Source organism: Notolabrus celidotus, chromosome 1 (assembly GCF_009762535.1).
Source record: "Notolabrus celidotus isolate fNotCel1 chromosome 1, fNotCel1.pri, whole genome shotgun sequence".
Taxonomy (NCBI): domain Eukaryota; kingdom Metazoa; phylum Chordata; class Actinopteri; order Labriformes; family Labridae; genus Notolabrus; species Notolabrus celidotus.
In genome coordinates, this window is record NC_048272.1 from 34,956,565 (window position 1) to 34,977,854 (window position 21,290).

General features: G+C 39.4%; 3 protein-coding genes across 4 annotated transcripts in view; all 3 read left to right on the forward strand.

The window, feature by feature from the left end:
* plxnb1b (plexin b1b) overlaps positions 1-4,718 on the forward strand; it is a 127,646-nt gene extending 122,928 nt beyond the window's left edge. For both annotated transcript variants that reach the window (XM_034681524.1, XM_034681533.1), the window contains one exon: positions 1,642-4,718. In XM_034681524.1, the coding sequence (XP_034537415.1) occupies positions 1,642-1,746 (105 nt within the window). In that variant the 3' untranslated portion in view covers positions 1,747-4,718. The remainder of the gene's footprint in view (positions 1-1,641) is intronic.
* A 3,041-nt stretch (positions 4,719-7,759) lies between these two features.
* si:dkey-19e4.5 (UBA_like_SF and PTH2 domain-containing protein) lies at positions 7,760-15,369 on the forward strand. The gene is made up of 7 exons (XM_034693931.1): positions 7,760-8,009; positions 8,766-8,879; positions 11,432-11,503; positions 11,615-11,689; positions 12,090-12,187; positions 13,672-13,786; positions 13,950-15,369. Exons 2-7 carry the CDS (start codon positions 8,772-8,774, stop codon positions 14,034-14,036), a joined length of 555 nt encoding a protein of 184 aa, XP_034549822.1. The 5' UTR covers positions 7,760-8,009; positions 8,766-8,771; the 3' UTR covers positions 14,037-15,369.
* A 2,839-nt stretch (positions 15,370-18,208) lies between these two features.
* The window catches only part of setd5 (SET domain containing 5), a 35,954-nt gene continuing 32,872 nt past the window's right edge, over positions 18,209-21,290 (forward strand). Inside the window, 1 exon segment of the mRNA XM_034681091.1 lies at positions 18,209-18,664. The gene's annotated coding sequence lies outside the window, so the exon portion shown is untranslated.

Sequence of the window (21,290 nt, forward strand, 5' to 3'; positions counted from 1 at the left end):
ATTTGACACAGGCTCTGCAGGTGATCGGAGAGAGATGTTGGGTTAACAGAATATAAATAGGGTTTAAAAGCAAGAGTTGTTTCATTTTGGCATCTTTTTAAAACCTGCTGCTGATGAATTCTGTCAAAAGTTCAGACACATATACAAAGTTTTTGTATAGCACTTTTCAGTAGAAGTAACAAAGTGCTTCACAAAAACAGACAATGAAAGTAGAGCGGTAAATGTTAAAAAATAATAATACACTCATAAAATAAAAGCTTTATTATAAAGGTGTTATATTCATTAGTGAAATCAAATTATGGACTGACTCTGCAAGCCTGATATCCTCTGGCAGGCTGTTCCAGTGAAGGCCCTGTTGCCTTTAGTTCTCAGTTTAGACCTTGGAACAGCCAGCAGAGCACTGCCAGAGGATCTCAGACTGAGTCCTGGTTCTTGGGGAGATAAATTCTCAAAGATATATGGAGGGGCGAGTCCATGTTGTGCTTCAAACGTGATTAAATATGTCTTAAAATCAATCCTAAAAACAACAGGGAGCTAATCTAGGGATTCTAAAATTGGGGTGATGTGGGAAAATTTTAGTTCTGGTTAAAAGCTGACCTGCTTCTGAAGGCGTTGGATAGATTTCTGGTTGAGACAGGTGTCATGTAAATTACTGAAGTCAAGGCGGGAGGACATTAAAGTGTGAATGAGGTCTTCTAAATCTTTTTAAGAAATAATTCTGAGCTGATAAAAACAGGACTGGACAACTTTCTTTATTTGTGTCTATAAAGGTTTGTCTTGAGTAATGAAATAAAATTAGGGACTGATTCTGCAGGCTGTTCCACAGTCAGGGGGCTCTGACAGCAAAGGCTCTGTCCCCTTTAGTTTTCAGTTTAGACTTAGGAAAAGCTAGCAGAGCACTACCAGAAGACCTCAGACAGAGTCCTTGTTCATGGGATGATGAAAGCTCAAGAAATGTATTGAGGGTCGAGTCAATGTTGTGCCTTAAACGTGATTAAAACTATCTTAAAATCAATCCTAAAAACAACAAGTAGCCAGTGCAGGGATGTTAAATTTGGGGTGATGTGAGAACATGTTCTACTTAAAAGCCGAGCTGCTGCGTTTTGTACCTTATTAAGGCGGTGGATTGATTTCTGGTTGAGACAGGTGTATAGTGAATTACAGAAGTCAAGGCGACAGGAAATAAAGCATGAATGAGTTTTTCTAAATCTTTAGACCAAATGATGGACTTTACCTTTGATATATTTCTGAGTTGTTAAAAACAGGACTGGACAACTTTCTTCACTTGAGACTCAAGACACAAGTCCCGGTCCAAAATGACCCAAAGATTTTTTTGCTGATGGTTTCACATGATTTGATCATTTATCTTGATTTTCATGATCTGTGTTCTTTTTTTCTTCTGGGCGAATTCAAATCATTTCAGATTTTGTGTCATAGAGTTGAAGGAAGTTCATCCATATTTTTATTTCTGCAAGACAGACAATATATTGGCCGTAATATTGCTGTAAAGGAGAATGTCAACGTTGATGTATTTTTTAAATCGTCCTGCTCGATCGGTTCCTTAAACTAATATATTTTCTTTGTCATCTATCTTTTCCTTCCTCTCCATCCATCTCTGTGATGTCTCCTTCCTCTCATCAGATCATCACAGCGCTGGAGGAAGACCCCACAGCTCAGAAAATGCAGCTTGGTTACAGACTGCAGCAGATCGCAGCCGCAGTGGAAAATAAAGTCACTGACTTGTGACAGAGGAAACACCCACCAGAGCTGCGTAAACCGAGTGGGACAGGAGTGGGAGTGGAATAGATGGACTTGTACCCTGCAGGCTGAACTGAAGCAGGAGAGCGCCAGACAGACTAATGGGAGAATAGTATCATTCTCCCTTCATGGAGGAAGAGTTCAAGTTTTTGAAGATAATTTTTTAACACTGCGGAGGATTCAGTTTGGCATCAACGTTCACATCAGAGCACCGTCTGAACTGTTGTGGTGTTGGCTGATTATCAATCTGTATCTGAAGCTGTAATCCAAGAGAAGAAAGACAGCTCGTACACACAAAGAAGGGATGTGTGACTGAACCGGCCAGGCCTGCTGTCCCTAAGAAGAGAAAACAGAGGAGCATTTTTTTATTTCCTCATAAAGCGCTGGACTACAAACGTGATGGTCTCACACAGCGGCTCTCATGTTACAGAAACCAGCTGGTCCAGGCAGCTGATCTGAAGACTGACACATTCAGATGTTACAGCAGCCTCATATCCCCAAAACTCTGGAGTGAATTTTATGAAGCGGTACCTCTTATGCCTTTTGTGCTTGTCACTGCTGTACGGTCCGAAGTTATTTCTTTGTTGTGTATGGTGATTAGTGTGTGTATGTGTGTGTCGACAGTTATCCGTGTTGCCCTGGTACTCAATCTGCATCTGATATTTTCATATTCCTTGTTTCTAGTGCACAGTGTAGTGAACTCAGTTTCTACAGAAAATACATTTCAGTTTCAACTTCAACTCAACGTTTTTCTGGAAGGTTAAACTCCTTTCGCTGACTTTATACCCAAAACTGTCACTGCTTTTTTAACTGTTCTCATCATTTGTCTTGTTTTTGTTTTTTTCCTTGAGGACTTTTTGGGGTTGTTGTTGTTTTTTTTTAATGCCAATCAAGTTAGAAATCTGAATTTCAAGTGACAATCCAACAAAAAAGTGAGAATTCTGATCATGATCTCTGACAGATTTAAATAGATCCAAATTCAAGGTCAATATGTCCAAAGTAAAGTCAAAACTTTGAGATTAAATGTAGAACTTAGAGAACAAATTAAGGAATTCAAGATTTAAGTCTGAATTTCAAGTAAACTGTTGATTTTTAAGATTTATTTGAAAAAGTTTTAAAGTCTGACTTTTAAAAGTCAAATCTTTTTAATTAATAAGTTTTAATTATTTGTCCCCCATGAACTTTTAATTCAAATACATTTTCTTCACATGTCTTTCATCCAACTGTGTTGGCTTTTCCCTGACATGGACGTGACATGTTTGAAAATGATAACTCATCAGTTTCTCTGAGCCCTCTTGTTAAAGCCTCATGCTGGGACTCTTTGTGTGTCAGTGCCGCTCTCTACCTCTGATAGATCCTTTTTTCTGTAATGTTGTGACCCAACACAAATACTGCTGAATACATTTCAACCAAGTATAGATCTGTATTACACATATACGGTTCACGTCAGCTGGACACTCTTATTTGCACACACACACACAAATATGCACTCTCACACACACACACACACTCACGTTTCAGAGTCTAATTTATCTTTTTCTTTGGTGTGAAACTAGAAATGAGAATCTGCTCGTACATGCATTTTAAGGTACTCAAACCTGACTGAGTGACTGTTTTTATTATTTCTTGCTTTTATACTTATTCATGTGGATGTGTGTATAGTGTACAAGTCACTGGAAAGATCTTTGAGGAAAAACATGATCCTTCCATGAAGAAACTCATTGAAATGAAGTGGGAGATTAGTGTGCACCGCTGTGTTTCATAGTGTCAATCAGTAGCCTTCTTATTTTGTACATTTTTTAACATTCCTTTTAGGTCTTCAACATTTAATTAAATCATGTTCCACTCCAGGCTATGGTATTGGTGCATGTTGAAATGTTTGGTGTCGTCATCATGTTTGTTACACTTCTCATTTTGAACACAGGGAGGCACTGCTTCATTCACTGAAGGTCTGTATGACATTGTTTTGTCAAGTTGACGCAGGTTACACATTCATCTGGTTGTTGTCACACTTCTCTGCTTTCATTTGGAGCACAGAGACATATTAAACGTGAGCTGATGTTTCATGACATGTTTTTCTTTTTGAAATGACAAAGACTGATTCGGCTTCAGAGGGGTTGATAAGGCTGGGTATGGATGCACATTTGATATGATCCGTCAAACTCTGATACCATAAAAAATGCTGTGTTCACTGGCACTGCCCTTTGTGTTTGGGAGTTTAGGGCTTAATTTAGTGTTAATAATCTAGATTATGTTTAAGTAATGCAGAGATAACAGAGGAAAATACTTTTGGAAACAGATTTTGACACAACCCTGGTGCCAAAAGTTTCAGCACATGACAGTTTAAGAGGTGAAGAAGTTTTCATAAGGTACAGATTTTTTTGAAAGAAGGAAAACTTTAGTATCACACAACGCTCAAAGAACCAGACTGACCTAGTTCAATGCCAAATTTGGTGCTAACTGTTGTAATCAGAGCCTTAGACTGAGTTCAATCACTGCTTATACGATAATGATTATTCATACCCAGCCCTTGTGGCAAGTGACCAAACGAGATGAGGGGAAGATTCAGTCTCATTTCTGCCTTTGCCCTTCCTTTATGTGTGTTTGGCCCGAGGTGTGTCATTCACTGGATCCACATACAGTAACCCAAAGGTGTCTCACTGCATCTGTTTATACACACAGTCAACTAATGATTCATAAGAATAGAACTTTTTTTTTTCATCTTTCACTGTCGGCTCAGATCGAAGGTGAAAGCTCAAAGGTGTTGAGGAAAACTATAACTGTTGTAAAAAATTGGCGATGTAGAGCAGGCTCTGCAAGGAGCAGTTTTGAGAATATTTTGTGTGTTAATATCATTGTACATACTGATTTAAAATGTAACTGTAGTGATTTAACCTGTTTAATAAGAGAAGGTGCAACTTCTCACAGAGGCTGATGTAATAAAGTATTCTCAAAATTTAGGGATGTGTTTTCTTTCTCTTTCAAAAGTATAACTTTTTTTTTTTTTAAGTTATATTTTTGGGGCTTCTTACACTTATTTTATATAACAGATGATAGTGGATAGTGTAGGAAACTGGGAGAGAGTGGGGAATGACATGCGTGACAGAGGCCACAGGCTGGATACGAACTTGGGCAGCCTGCTACATGGGCGTGCAAATTAACCATTAGGCTAACACCACGCCCAAAAGTATAACATTTTTAATCCAGGGAGATTTTCTTATGTAGGTCAGTACTCATACATGAAGTTAACTGGTCAATACATTTTCAACAAACATACCTATCTGTCCCTTTACTGCCCATCAAACCTGATACAGAATCTATCAGTATTGAGGTGCCACAAGGCAGTCCATTAAGATCCTGTCACAATTGCTTTATGGATATAATTTAAAGATGTTTACATCTACAGTCATCTGACTCTGCCCAAATGGACAAATTAAATTAAATGGGTAGAGGAAATAATAGTGTTGGGTTTTTTCCAATACATTTACGTTTTAGAATGAGTTATATATCCATTCAGACACAAATCTATCAGAAGTGATTTGGATACATTTGGGTTTTGAACTAAATGAAAAAGACGGAAAGTACAGTATACTTCATTCTTGTCTGTTAACAAGTTGCAAACATTTGACGTGGGGGTTTGAAATCCTCAAAGGGCCTTCATTTCCCAACACAAAGTTATAAAAACACAGAGCTGTTAACATTGGGTATTAACCTCACGACTGTGTGTAGTTGCATTCCTTTGAACTTGTGGATACCATCACAACATGATAAAAATCCAAGCCCATCTGCAAAGAGATGACCAGGGGTAACATGGGCCGCCCTATGTGTGCCCAAATTGTGTGGTTTTGGGTTGTGTGGGTTAAAATAGGCTTGGGCAGGTGGACATTATTTGTGCTGGTTTCCTATGAATTGCAGGTTTTTAACTGTTTAATAAATGCAGAATATTAATAATATATCTTACATAAAATGTATTTAACCAAATAATGTCACGTCTAATCTCTCAGCACTACATTCTTGAGGGGAAAGATAAAAGTTACTCTTATTATAACACACACCCAACCGCAACATATGCTGCAAAGAAACACAAACTTTTTGCAACAGCAACCTCAACATCAATATCTGTGAATAGTTATCAGAGTGTAGTTTGTGTGCCTGAGCTCAATGAACTCCCTGTGAGTATGCTGGTGCTTGTGCAAAGAAGGTCAGTGTATGTGTGCAACATTTTGTCGCTGCATTGACATAAAAATAATAGTTGTCTGCTTTGGGTTAGTCCAGATCTGTCAGACTTGCTACTCTTCGAGGAGTAGAGATGCACAGCATACCTTGGCAAAGCCATTTGATGACTCTCATATTTGTATGTAGGGTAACATCCAGTCCAGAATGAACAGTAATATAATACTTAATAATAATAATACTTTTATTTGTATAGCACTTTTCAATACAAGTAACAAAGTGCTTCACAAAAACAGAAAAACAGACAATAAAAGTAGAGAGTTAAAATTTTCATAATTGGAATAAATCACAAAATAAAAACTTTACTATAAAAACATTTAAAGATTTACTATGTCTGTGTCTTGAATAGTGAAATAAAATTATGGACTGACCCTGCAAGTCTGATTTCCTCTGGCAGGCTGTTCCACAGTCGGGGGGCTCTGACAGCTAAGGCCCTGTACCCTTTAGTTTTTAGTTTAGACATTGGAACAGCGAGCAAAGCACTGCAAGAGGACCTCGAACTGAGTCCTGGTTCATAAGCTCAGAAATGTCCATGTTGTGCTTTATATGTGAATAAAAGTGTCATATCTATCCTAAAAACAACAGGGAGCCAATGCGGGGATGCTAAAATTGGGGTGATGTGGGAACATGTTTTAGTTCTAGTTCAAATCCGAGCTGCTGCATTTACTGTCTGAAGGAGGAGGATGGATTTCTGATTAAGATGTGTATAGTGAATTACAGAAGATAAGATAAAATGACTGCAAGATTATTTGCTGATGGTTTTACGTGGTTTGTTAATTTATCTAGATTTTTCATGATCAGGGTTCTTTTTGCTGCTGGACCAATTCAAATAATTTCAGATTTTGTGTCATTACATTGAAGAAAGTTGTCTGCCATGCATGATTTTATATCTGCAAGACACTTGTGAAGGATTGTGATGTTTGACCGGTCACTAGCTCTGATGGGGGGTAAATAGAATGACAATAAATATAGTAGCATTCTGGTACATTAAAATCCCTCGTAATAACACAGTGAAATTCAGTGCAAACGATTGAGAGCATCTCAGCAAAGTCATCCATAAAACCTGGAGAGTATTTCAGTGGCCTGTAAACAACATATAAAGGACATTGGATGAGGATTTCATTTCCATTTTAAATGAGACATATTCAAAAGATGAGAATTCTCCAAACGTTTGCTTCTTACAAAGAAAACTGTCTCTCAAAAAAGCACAAACACCTCCTCCTTTTCTGTTTTGTCGAGCTTCAAACTCAACCCTGAAATTCAGTGGGATAGACTCAATAATAAGACCCAACACTATTCACTGTACGTAAATACATAAGTACAGAGAGAGAGAGAGAGTAGTTCAAACATAATTGGCCACATATAAAATTTTAATCTTTGAAGTAAATGGTAAATAGACTTGTACTTATATAGCGCTTTTCTAGTCATTCTGACCACTCAAAGCGCTTAATCTTTGAAGTGTTTTCTGTCTGTTTTTGTTGATTGTTACTGTTCTGTTTTTTTTAAACTCTGTAAAGCACTTTGAATTGCTCTTTGTATGAATGGTGCTTTGTAAATAAACCTGCCTTGCCTACCTTAAATCGACATGTGATGGTTGGCTGCTGATTATTGTGCAGAAGTGAAATTACTGAACTACATATTGATTGTATTTTTTTTTTTTTGTGCATTCTGCAGGTTTTTTGGACAGGTTTTGTGCTGTAAACTATCATCTGTATCTGGCAGCACTGGTCGGGCCCCCCCAGTGAATAAAGTCTTGGCACGTCCCTGTGAATATCACCAAAAATCACTAACCCACACTCGACAAGAGGAGAGGCGGCATCCCGAGCCAAGACATACACAAGTGCAAAATGGAGTAACGCTGGAGACAGTAGTCTGGACTTCCACTGAATGTAATAACACATTCAATCAGACATCGCTTGGTCGCATTTGATATCAGTGTAACCCAAAGAGAAGTCTCGGTCCTTTTTGTTCCTGCTGTGAAGCTAGCTGCGCAAAAACAGGAGAAACAGGAGAATCAGGTAACATGAGAAACAAGATGGAACAAGCTCAGTCAATGTTAGCTTCAGCAGCAGCTAATGTTAGCAAGCTCTTTCAAGACAGACAGGTGGATTTATGTTTTTATGTGATCCAGCAATGTATTAGTGGCAAACATTATCGTGCAATCTGATGTTATTTAATATCTGGTTCTGTAGAATCTGCAGGAGAGTGAGTTGTGCTAACGTCAGCTGCATTGTTTGTCAATGCTCAGATGAATGGTGAGCATAGCTTAGCATTGCTAACTCATGACTTATTCAGTTACACTTCAAGGCTCTCAGGAAACATAGTGCATCTTCTATTTCATGTGTTTTCATACTCCTCCCTTTCATATAAAGAGAAGGTGAAATAACACTCATTAAATGTTTTAATCCGGCCTTTAGTGAAAGAGTTAGAGCTCGCTAACGAACGACGATATTAACCGAGTCAGCTAGCTTAAACACATTTACCTGCAGACACAATATAACCTTAGCTCAGATAATAAAATAGTTAAATCATCTATTTTATACAGTTAGCTTTTATATTTTGTTTATGAGACATCCACCCATCAGTTTTATGCATGTATTCAGAGGCATGATAAAGGGAGCCTTTTGTACAACATCTTAATGGATGCAATTGAATTTGTAACATACACACAAACAGATAGTTTTCAATCTGAGCTCGAGTTGCATTAGCAGGTTTATTCTAGTGTGGGTCATTGCTGTGCAGTGTTTTTACTGTTGTTGTTTTTATTGATGCAGTGAAGAATGGAGCCATCAGAGCAGTCAGGTCCAGACTCTGCCTCCCAGGATGTGAACCCTGTGTTTCTGCAGCAACTCAGAGAGCTGGACATCCCTGAGGAGGCAGCCAAACAGGTGGGAACTGCTTTAAGTATATGAGCCACATGTGTATATATCTTAAGGATGCACGATATTATCTGTATCGGCCGATATTGGCTTTAAAATGAACTATCAGATATCGGCCTACAAGCCGATGTCCGCCGATATAATTAACTGATGAAATAATGGGCTGCTGCACACATGTTGGGCTCATGTTTTAAGTTAAATTTAAGCAGCAGTCTGTAAGGTACATGTAGCTGACTATCACCATAATACTGTACGCTAATTCCAATACAGAAGCGAATTAAGGATCTCTACAATTAGGTGTGCGAAAAAAAATACATTGGTAATCGGGTAAATTAGTTGTAAAATATCGGCATATTGGATATGGGCAAAAAATTCAATATCGTGTATCCCTTATATATCTTCATTCAATAATAGTTATTAGAGCTGGGCGATACTGGAAAAAGATGTTATCATGATAACATTTTTCATATCAGTCGATATAGATAATTATCACGATAAATATCAAATCATTAATTCATTTTTGATGGTGCTAACTTCATGTTAGCACCGTCTTTTGTGTAAGACAAGATTCTTGTTAAGTTTTGGTTTGTAGATTCTTATTTCTCTCAGATAATTTACATAATTTCATTGAAATTTACGACAAAGATATATCAAATTGTATGCTGTGTATCAGTTTATAGAGTATTGTTGTGAGTAGTCCTCTCCCTTTAAGGTTACAATAGGTTATGGGCGTTTAAATATATCAATTTTTTATCCAACATTTGTTATATCTATATTGAGAAAAATTACATCACAATAATTATCGTTATTGAATTATCGCCCAGTAAACTGAGATGCATGCGCATCGATCTACACTTCAGAACTGAGCCTCATTCAGAGAGATTGGTCATGTACGGTACATTATTTCTTCATGGTGTCACCAACAGCTCCATGGTAGATGAGCATTCATTTGTTGTCCCTGTTACATTGACAACAAGTGTGAGTGAAATTTGTCATATTAAAATGTAGGGGGGTAACGATTCTTTTTAACAACGATTTGATTCGTATCATGAATTGTGGTTGCCGATACGATTAAAGGACGATATTGGTTCATTTAGAACGATAAGATCCGAAACGATTCAGTGACTTGAAATTGATTCAGTAACTTTTTAGCCAAAAATTCAACCAGTGTGACTGTGAAATAAATACCTTGATACTGGACAGTCCTAGTTTCCTGTTGTTTCTTGTAAGGGAATCAGGTATTAATTAATTATGGATATAAACAAACAAGTAAACATTGATTAATGGCAAATGCATTCACATTTTATTTGAATAAAGTGCAATCAACACTTCTGGTTGAATTAACTGGAGCGAGCGACTTATTTAGAACATTTCCATCTTTGCAAAAGCCAAAGTGTTTCCACACACTGGACCGTCATGGTGGCATGATAATTTCTCGCTCCCAGGCTTCTCCTCTGCCATCCTGCACGTCACAGACAGGCAGCCTGAATTGAGTAACGTTTAACGTCTTTATCATTAAAAGTGCAAAAAAAACACATCCATATAAAGTCTGCCGTGCTTATATGCAATGCGTTATGTCCTAGTATTGATACAATCGATTTATCAAAATGATGTTAGATCGATATATGTCGCCCGGAAGGCCAACTTGCCAAGCACAGATCGATGTAGTCGGATCATAGGAATATAAATCGATACATGGATGTAGTAGATGAATCGTTACACCCCTATTAAGAGGAAAATGCCCCCACCGAACTATGACACACTGCAATGTTGACAATTGCAATAAGATTTGTAAACCTCAGGTTTAATTTTAGCGCAGTGTCAAATTGATCCTTTGGACTATGATGTAATATTTTTGCTATCACACTACCTGCCAGTATACCATTTGATTAAAGACGATATGATGTGCCCATGTTGCACTATTGGAACGGAAATGGTGAAAATAGTGCGCTGGGGATTTCAGTGTACTTGTAAATCATAAAAGTGTTTTCACTTTGCATTGATGATATCAGATTATTGATGATTAAATGGATACATCATTCAAAATAAAGAACAATTTTACCCTTATTTACTACTGTCGCCTCATTTAAATCATCTTAGAGGATTTAAATTACTCTTATCTGTCTTAGCATTCATGTTGTTGACATTCCTTTAAGTAGTATTCCCTCTGTGTCCTCATATCGAACCTGTGATACAGTACTCAATCAGCACCTATAGGTGAAGGATCCACTTTTATTAGACAATGGCTTCTTTAGGATTAGGAGTGGTTTCCTCTGGACTGACTGGACTCATTTTGAAATGTCTCACTCAGATTTTGATACCACACCTGAGACAGGTTAAAGAAGGCTTGTCATTATTATTCAGGATAAGGATTGATTCGATTTATTCTGACTCTGTAACCACTATTTATAGAAATCTAAAGTAGTAGTTTGATGCATTTTGTTAAGAGACTGCTCTGACATACTGTGTTCATATGAATGAATGTGTTTGAAGGCAGATGTAAACATTTAACGTCCACTGCTATGACCTCTGACATCTCTCTTTGTCTCTCCCATCTTCAGGCACTTCTGCACACTCGGAATGTGTCGGCTGAGGAGGCGGCCATGTACTACTACAACAAGCTGGAGAATGAGGTGCCCATAAGCTAGCCTTAGTCCCCACAGGTACACCATGGTACATTAGACCTTGTGGAGTTTGTCCAAAGCCAAATCTCAGTGTCTCCCTTTGTGTGCTCTGACCCTCAGGAAGAGGGAGACGATGACCTCATGTTCAAGATGGTGTTTGTGGTGAACATGGACCTTGCCATGGGTGTTGGAAAGGCAAGTCTATTTGTGTCAAGGTGGACTGATGGAAACACAAGCCATCACAAAGAGAGCATTTCCTATATTTAACAATGTCTTAGTCATGGTTTGCTGCTCCTCTGACAACGTTTTTGATCAAGCTCACTTTTAAGCTCGTACAGCTATATTTAATAATCTCTGGTTTCAGAGAGCTGCTCTGTGTTCTGTTGTTTCACAGAGTCTGTCTTCAGTGTATCAGGAGGAATCTGAGCTTGCATCAGTTGCACTCAAACCGTAATAAGAGATGTTACTGTAAATGTCTTAAGATAGAGTTTATTCCAGTCACCAGAGTGATTCATCACAATGCTGTGTCAAACAACACATAGATGCTATTTGTAGTACAGCTCATAATGTGAAGGTGTGAACTCGGCATGTGCAGGTGGCAGCCCAGGTCGGCCATGCTGCTGTGGGTTTGTACCAGGCTCTACAGGAGAAGAACAGCTGGAGGGAGATGGCCTGGAAGTGGGACCACAGTGGGTAAGGATGAATGGTATCTTGGTAGAAAAGAGATGCATGAAAAGTCATACATTTATTATGTCTTTATTTGAAATCCCTTACTTTTTAGATGGCAGTTCACTTGTGTTGCGTTAAAATAAATGTACATATTATTTTTCGTTGTTAATTGACTCTTAACCTCAATTAGCAAGGGACTTTTTATTCCGGTGCGACCCCTCCCCTGTCTCCAAGATTATTGTAGTCAAAATTCCCTCTCACTTACCTGCCACATTCTGTCAGACACACAGCTTATTTGAAAGTAATGGTCTGATACAATCATGGGATTAGATCTTATGTGTTCAGAGCTATAATTTTACAGACTTCATTGTTTTCTTTGTGCAGTTTTTTTGCCTCCAAGTTGAGAGTCACATCGACTGCCCCTGCAAAATCTCAGTTTAAATAGCTACTGGGATACAAATTCAGGGTGACCATCTCGCTGCATAGCAGAAAAGAACAAGCTTGATCCATGGAAAGGAACGTTTTACGATTCTTCAGCATGCTGGACAGTTATAACTTTATTACCTATTTATAGCCATTTGTGGATGCACACCTTGCCCAAGGAACAATGTCTGCAAATTTGAGAATACAACATTACCTATCCATTTAAATGTGGCCCATGAATCACAGACATGGGGTGATTTTTATATCACATGAGGTACCCTGTTAATCCTAATCCTGGGTAAGTTTGGCTTCAATAACCATTCACATAATAGCTACAGCAAAACATTAGAGCTGCAAGAAAAGACCTCTGAAAACAATCAACAGTAGTAATCTAAAATGGTTGTAAGACTGTAATTCCATAAACGACTGTTCTGTAGTCCAGATATCTTTTACTTTTGATTCCTGAAAACACACGGTGGAAATATGACGCGGTGTAGTGTTCATTAGTGTCTCGGCATATACAACATTGCACATTTCCTTTCAGTGGGAGCAAACATAAATCCAAAATGTTACTCCACCATCACTCCAGGTCCTTAGGTGTGAACTAGGGATGTACATTTCAAGTATTTTAATATAAGACCACATGATGTATGTTCCACGTGATAGAAAATCGATATAAAAAAATGTGCTCGAGTAAGTTTTTAACAATCAATTAATCCATACTTGATTAATTGTTGACATCTTTAGTGTGAACACATCCGATGTATCTTCATGTTCATTCCGAGGGGTTTGTGAAACACTTTCACCCTGACTCTCTTGAATTAAGGAAATGTATTCCTTAAACTGGGTCAGCACAGCTGTGCTACTTCTGCTGTTTGGTCCCACGTCATTGCTCCACCAATACGTGCCTGTGTTCTGGGATCACACGATTCTGTCCTTACTTTCTTTTAATCATTTTAACAGACTTTTAGAAACCTCTTTAATATACTCCTTGTTGTTCCAGCATTCATCCTGAGCTTGAATAATTAAGTAAATGTGTGTGAACATTTATGAGGATTAAGTTAATGTGCATGATTTTGATACAGAGCTAAGAAGGTGGTGGTCCAGGGCACCAATGTGGCACATCTACTGGAGCTACAGGCCCTGGCCATGAGCCTGAACCTGCCTACCTACCTGGTCCAGGATGCAGGGATGACCCAGGTGAGGAGAAACTGAAATGTTACATTTAAATGTTACATGGTCTGGAAATGTCTGACAGTCATACCACAAGTCACAATCTAAATATTATCAGTGCTGGTTAGAGCCTTGGTGTGAAAATATTTGAAGATATCAGCTATAGAATAATCTGCCTCATCCTTTGCAGGTGGAGTCCGGGTCCCGCACGGTCCTGGCCATAATGGGTGAGGAGGACATGGTGAACAATGTCACTGGGAGCCTGAAGCTGCTCTGAGGGGTCTCAAATCCACAATGGGGAAGGCATGACCCTGCAGTGCAACCGCGCAACCAGCAGGGGGCAGCATTACCCAGCAGCACAGAGAGTCTCGGCATGCAAGAGTGTTACAACCTTAAAAGAGAACTGAGGGAGAGAGGGAATGTCCCAACACCAGAAAACAAACACTCTCAGCCATTTGTTTCCCTTTCATTCTTTGTCTGAGCCGCTTAGTCTGCGGTTGAGAGCAGGAGGGGAGAGACACACCAGTTCTTCACAGGGGAACAAGATGATGGCAGTCTCTTTCTAGTGACCTTTTTCTTTTTTTATCCAGGTCACCTACTTAACAGAGTCTTAATAGAATCTTAATCCGTTTTCAAACCCATCTTGTGTTTTGTCGAAGTTCAGTTATGGCAAGTCAAATTAAGTATTTCGTTGAATGACCAATATTGTAATGATGCTTATTCAACAGGCGGTGTACTGTAGCCTAACACATATTGTTATAATAATAATTATAATAAGCACATTTAGAGTTTTCTTGTTCCATCCACTACTCTTACGTGAAGGGTAACTTATTAACTGATCATATGTGAACACTCATTTCTGACGTTTAAATGACTGTGCGTGGTGTGTGCAACCTTTCCCAAAGACCCCTGTCCTATAGACTTAATAACATTACTTATTAATGATAAATGGCTATATTTTGAATACATATTCCTCTTAGGGCCATATACTGTATAATCCGTGGTGTGCCATCCTACACAGTATGCACAATTACTGGACTTTATTGTGTTGTTTTTTTTTTTCTTTACGCAGAGGGATGAAAAAATCCTGAGTTACAATATAAGGAAGTATTGTTCCGTTTGATGGTGGTGAAGCCAAAATGTCATGTAGTTTAAATGTCTTTCCTGGCTATATGGACTCTGGCTTTTTGTTGTGGAAAGTTTACAAAAATGAAGTGGTACACTTACTGTTTGAGAAGAACGCAGGTGACTGTGTGAATGACAATTGTTACAACATTGGTGATAGTTTAGCACACTAATAATCTTAATACACGAAGAATGCTGTATGAGCTGTTGTGTGTTTCTGTTTTCACTTACAAGTATTTGTGGGCATGAGCTGCCACTCCCTGAATTCTTAGTTAACTTAATGTCAAAGATTTATTTGTGACAGACATGTTTTAATAAAATGGCAGTGTCGTGCATGCAAAATGAAATGTATATCAAGACTAAACATTGGAATCCCAAAGTCAGCTTTTCGTCACATCCACACTTTGATACCTCCTGTGTTATATAAAAAATGTTTGAGTGCTTCAGACTATGAGAATAATTAAAATGCCTCTGGATGAAAACAAGCAGCCTGAGTCGTGTTTGTACCCTCCAGACTACAACACAGAGACGGTGCATATGGTGAGGAGTAGTGCTGGAGCTGTGGCAGAGCAGGCAGTGTGGGGGAGGGTTGAACAGCCATGTTGCAGTGCGCTGCTGTTTGGACTGGCCATATGACATTGCTGTTTCACCGCTGCAACAATGGCACTATTGTTGAACATGATCAGTGCCTAACATGGCAGTCTGGCTGCTCGACTTGTGAGCTGCCCTTCAATTGTTAACCTCATGACGTTTTCGAGGAAATGATTCTGGCAGCAGTGAAAAGAAAGGGAAACAAAGAAAACCGCAAATAGGGATGAGGAGGCGCAGACTTATTTTTAGGGGAATTATAACCTTCTTATGTTCACCATTAGATGTCAGAATAAATCAAGTTAATTTAGATAATCTCATGTTGTCGGATTAATTACAAAGGCTTTCTCACGTTGAATCATTTAGACTGCATAGTGACCACGAGTGGACAGACCCACAAATGCTAGATCTTGTTACTCAACACTATGCTGCAGTCGTTACACTTTTTCTGCATTAAAATGGTTTATTATTTTTATATGCCAATAATCAGAAGTCTGTGACAACATGAGACATCTAAGTGTTAACTTATTTTACATCACGTCGACCAAATCCTTTATGTATCCATCTATAAACATTAAAAATCCCTGAGACCTCAACCTAACTCCGTTTTATTCTTTCTTGAGTCACATCCACTTTTATGAGAGAAGAGCTACACCCACAGTAAAACCCAATTTTATTATTCTGCTGTCTAATTTCATCGTCTTCAATTCAGACCACTGCAACAAATGACGTTGGCATTCATCACCACAGCCAATCAAAGTCGACCCTCTCCCCAAGTGTCATGACATGACAAGAAAACAATCCTGGCATTGTGACTTGAATCAGAATCTTTATTGGCAATAAGATTTGTTCATATGAGGAATGTGTCTTGATTTATTAGAGGATGGGAATAAAGATAGACAGAGAGACATTAGACATGAAGCAGGATCAGTCATGGAAGACTCATTGATAAACAGATGGATGCATCGTTTAAAGGCTTGTGCATGACATATAATGTAAAGGAACTTTTTAACTTGTGTATAATGAAAAATACAACCTCCTTATGTCACTTGTTTTGCACAATTATGTATGTATGGTATGCATTGTCTGATATATTTTTAGATGCATAAATATAGGGTCAATAATACTGATTTTGTTTCTCCTGTGATGATGATTCACTGACACAGTTTTGCACCCATGTCCAAGATGCAACATCGTGCAATAGTAGGTTATATGGAGCCTCTACTACCAGATATTCTCGTTGTGCTGGTCATAATTTCTGCCTCTGCCAAATGCGGGAAGAAGACGCTGATTTCAGCAGCGACAACAAAAGTAGGAGGGACCAGTACTAAGGAGGTGCAGCCCAGGAGCACTGGTCAATTTCCCTGTCCAACCCCTCACCAGATGCTACCAGAGCGACACCTCAGACTCCATTCATCTGACATTCCGGTAGGTGGGGCTGACCCAATGGGCTAACCCTGCCTCTGGTGTCCCTGGATGTGGGCCCCAGAGACCCCGTGTATCATGTATTAGTGTAAAAGCTCCTTCCAGGGTGAATTGAAGAATAATAACCCTCAAATAAAAAGCATTCAGAATCCCGCTAACGAATTAAAAGCAATTCCAAGGCGTTTTAATTTTATAAACGAGCATTTCCCGAAACTTTAAAGATACAAATCCTCTGTTCGGTGTCAAATTATCTTCGGAATCCGGCCCCTCTCTGCAGCTCTGCTCCGTGTGCGCCACCAGAAACCAGTATCATAATGCTTCAGAGTTTTTCGCACCCCTCCCCATAGCAGACCCCGCCCCCTTTCTGACGTAGCTCATGGAAAAAAACACTGGGCGCTGTAATTCATAGACATTTATACGTAGACGCCGCTGCTCAGATACGTCAGCGCGTCCGCCATATTGAATGTGGCGGGTCTGCCGTGTAAACTAATACAAGTAGATGTGACACTGTGGGTTCTATGAAAAAAATGAAATGTTCCGTTGCATTTAACTCATTTTGATCAACCGTTTTTATAATAAAGGATTAAAATCCATGTATGGACTTAAAACGACAATTATTTTGAAAAAAAAAGTACAAAGTCTGTTAAATTATATATTTATGTAATTTAATATCATCTATTTTTATTTATAACCTTTATTTAACCAGGAAATGCTCATTGAGATTAAAAATCTCTTTTCCAAGAGTGTCCTGGCCAAAATAGGCAGCAGCACAGTGACAGAGTTATAAATAGACAATACACAAATAGCAGACGTATACAACAGCTATACAACAAATACCTGCAGAAAAACAGTATGAGTGACATTTAAACAAAACATCTGCAGACTATGCATCAGCCTTCAAGTCATTTAAGGACCGCTTAAAAGCATTTAAAGTTATCTGACCACAAAGTTTCAGATCCTTAATATATTGAATAATTTATTTTAATATGTATTTACGTATATTTGGAAAGCTCTGCTAATGTTAGTAAGTCAAATTTACACCAGTGTGATCATGTAACAACAATCGGTAGGCATGTTTCTACGTATGAGTGTCGTGCATCTTTACAGATTGCCACCTTCAACATGGCGGCGACGTTGACGTACGACTCAGCCAGTCAATGCGGCGTCTACGTATATATGTCTATGCTGTAATTCACCAAAGACGAACGCGCGTCACATGATTGACAGATCCATCGTCCAATCTCAAGCAAGGGGCGGGACTTCGCGACAAGAGCCGCCCAAGCAGAGAGCCCCTGCACGGCGGCCAGGGAAACCCTGTGGCGTGGTTGTGTGTCAGTTTCGCTGGGTCCCGCGGTCGATGCCGGCGAGGAGGGGGATGGGCGCCTCGGCGAAATGTAAGGACCCGAGACAGAATCAGAGCCCTGTATCACATACAGCAGCATATACCCCATTATAAATAGCGACTGTAAATATAACAAACACTACAATAAATGGATTTTTCCAACGGGGATCTATCATAGCACCTCAATGGATGCAGTACACCCGAACAGGACAGGGAATTTAACTTTCCGTCTATGCGTGGGAGACACTGAGAAGTTTGTTTTCTACCCCTGGAGAGGGAGCTACTTTTGAGGGCAAGGATACAGGAGACTCCGAGGCCGGACTACAGGCCTACTGGTCTGCTTGGATTTGATGTTGGGATACTCTAAGGACTTGCTACTGTACATGAACTTACCTTGCTTGAACAAGTTTGGAATGCCTCTTTAGGTGAGTACTTTTTAATATGTGTTAATATTTTATACCACTAACTACAAAATGAGGCTGTAACACAAATACAAGAGTCACGCACTAACTAACATGTTTTCATCCACCAAACAGAGCTGTGGAGCTAACCTGTTCAGCTAGCTCTCAGCTTTATGTCCTGTTAAGTTTATAATAAGAAGTTAGTGAGTCTTTCTGTCTTTCCTCTGTGAAGTAGCCTGATCTAGCTCCCATATTGATGGTGTGCTGTGCAGGCTGCTCCTGCCTGAGAGTGGATCCATGGCTTTTACATCAGACCCTCGTGTTGTTTTCCATAGCCAGGCTGTTTCGACTATAAATACACTGATTAATAGTGGAAATCATCACATTTTAGAGCATTATATTAAGCAGGCGTATGAGTGAAGCTTTTTGATGCATTTTGTGAGTTTTTCTGAGTTTGTGAGGGTGCCCTCAGTTCAGCCTCAGTGGGCTTCTTCTGCTCAAATACCATTAAAACTACATATGAATGTCTTTTTTGAAGCATTATTTGTATGTTATTTTTAAAACAAGTTTCCGCTGATAGATTTAAACTAATCTAACATTTGACTGCTAAAACATTATAAGTAGCACGATCTGTGTTAAGTTCATTTTAAGGCGAAAGTTAACCATCACATCCTTTACTCGACTGGGAAGTTTACTAATAAAACCACTAAAAGGAGCTTTAATCTGTTTTATGACAACCAGAACAATTTGTTGCGTGATGTATTTATTTATTCCACGGTGTTGAATGTTAGTGGGCTCCCACAAAGTGTCGAATTCTCTGAAAGTTACCAACAAACACAACCAGCAATTTGATCAGTAATGACGACTCATGTAATGTTAGCTGAGCACCCAGCTGCTGCTGTGTTGGTTAGCACACAAACCATAGGCAACAATTGCTACACTAGCATGGGAGCTAACTTTTTGGATGTTTTCCAGTTGATTGTGTTCTTCTTTTCATGCACAACTTCACACAAGAGGAACCTTACATTGTGTATACGCTGAAATCATAATAAAGTAGGCACAAGGAGGGGACTTTATGTGTATTTGGGTTGTAAAATGTTGACTTTTAGTAGATGGTGCCTTCTTCATCATGGTGGTGTTTGGCTAATGCATTCGTCGTTGGCAGCATTCCTCACCTCGCTCAGGCGTGTGAATTGAGCTTAGATGCTTATGTTTTCTCTATTTGTGTATAGATGTCTCCACAGTAATCACCAAACCAGCAGATTTGTTGGGTAATGACTTGCTGTTCTTCACCTCCCCCCACCTACCAACCCCCAGTCTCTGTCGGTCGGTGGCGGTTCAGAGAAATGGGTGGTATTTTAGAAGGGGAGCTCTTGTTTCCTTTTTTTAGACTCCATTTTTATTCCAACGTGTGAGTAAACTGCGAGTTGAACTGCGGAACAGGAAGGTGGCAAACACAGGTTTCCACCGAGCTACAGGCTTCATAGGACACAGTTTTATAATAGTGATAATGTCGATAATTCACTGAAATCATTGCTACACAAAACACAGTCTCACGGTTAGATATGCCGTGTCATTTTCACATGAAACACTCATGAAACTCAACGCGTCATGCGTAAAAAATTAGTGTTTTACACATATTATTATTATTCCTCGTGTAGTGTTTTTCCTCCCCGAGCACTAATGGCTGCCCTCCCCGCCTGCCTGAGTCTCTGAGCCTCAGTCAGCTGCACCACGTAGCCTCTCTCTGGCTCTGTGCTGCACTCTGAGTCCGAGCTGTGGACATAACAAGCAGAGAGAGAGAGAGGCTGTACGAGCCATCGTCAGGTCAATGAATACGCCACAGCACATATGACTGCAGCTCTATACTGATATTTATGTCTGACGTGTCACAAACCAAACTGGTTGTACTGCAGGCTTCCCTCCAATCACTCCTCCTTTATCACTTCTCCTTCCTTATCAGTAGGAAACATCAGGAGCTTCAAAGTTATTATCACTTTTGTGTTTTCACATCTATATATCTATATATCAGATGCTAATCTCCTGTCCCCTATCACCAAGTCCAAGCTCCGCACCTTGGGGGGACAGAGCCTTTGCCCTTGCTGCCCCGGCTCTCTGGAACTCTCTCCCTCCACACATCTGCAACTGACTCACTTCAATCATTTAAAAACCACCTCACCAAACACCATACAACACATGACCTCTACCCCCTCCCCACCTCTGTCCTTGTTCTGTTTTATTTACCCGTTTTATTTTTACTTTTATCTTATGTAAAGCCACTTTGAGCTTTAAGAAAATCGCTATATAAATCCAATGAATTATTATGATTATTTTTATGTACAACTCAGAAAACCCCATTATAAAGAGTATGCATGCCCCCCGGTACAGTGTGTCGTCGACATTGTTCACAAGGAGCATAAAGATTACACTTGTGCCCTGCTAGGAGTGTTCACCCAGCCCAGCGCCAAGTATTCGGATTGATCTTGATGTCTGTTGCAAAGCCAGATTGCAGAGTCCCCGAGCCTTGTTTTCATTGGTTGCGACTGGCATTCTCTGAATATGCTTCGCGTCTTTTAATAGACTGTGTGGGCTGCTGCAGGCTGCAAACCTGGCCACTCAGAACCATAGGAAACCTGAGCCCCACCAGCAC

What these genes read in the sequence shown, in the direction of transcription:
- si:dkey-19e4.5 (XM_034693931.1), top strand. Translation starts at nt 8,772, where the DNA reads ATGGAGCCATCAGAGCAGTCAGGTCCAGACTCTGCCTCCCAGGATGTG. An exon ending in ACAACAAGCTGGAGAATGAG is followed by an intron (nt 11,504 to 11,614) that starts GTGCCCATAAGC and finishes TCTGACCCTCAG; the next exon opens with GAAGAGGGAGACGATGACCT. An exon ending in AGGATGCAGGGATGACCCAG is followed by an intron (nt 13,787 to 13,949) that starts GTGAGGAGAAAC and finishes CATCCTTTGCAG; the next exon opens with GTGGAGTCCGGGTCCCGCAC.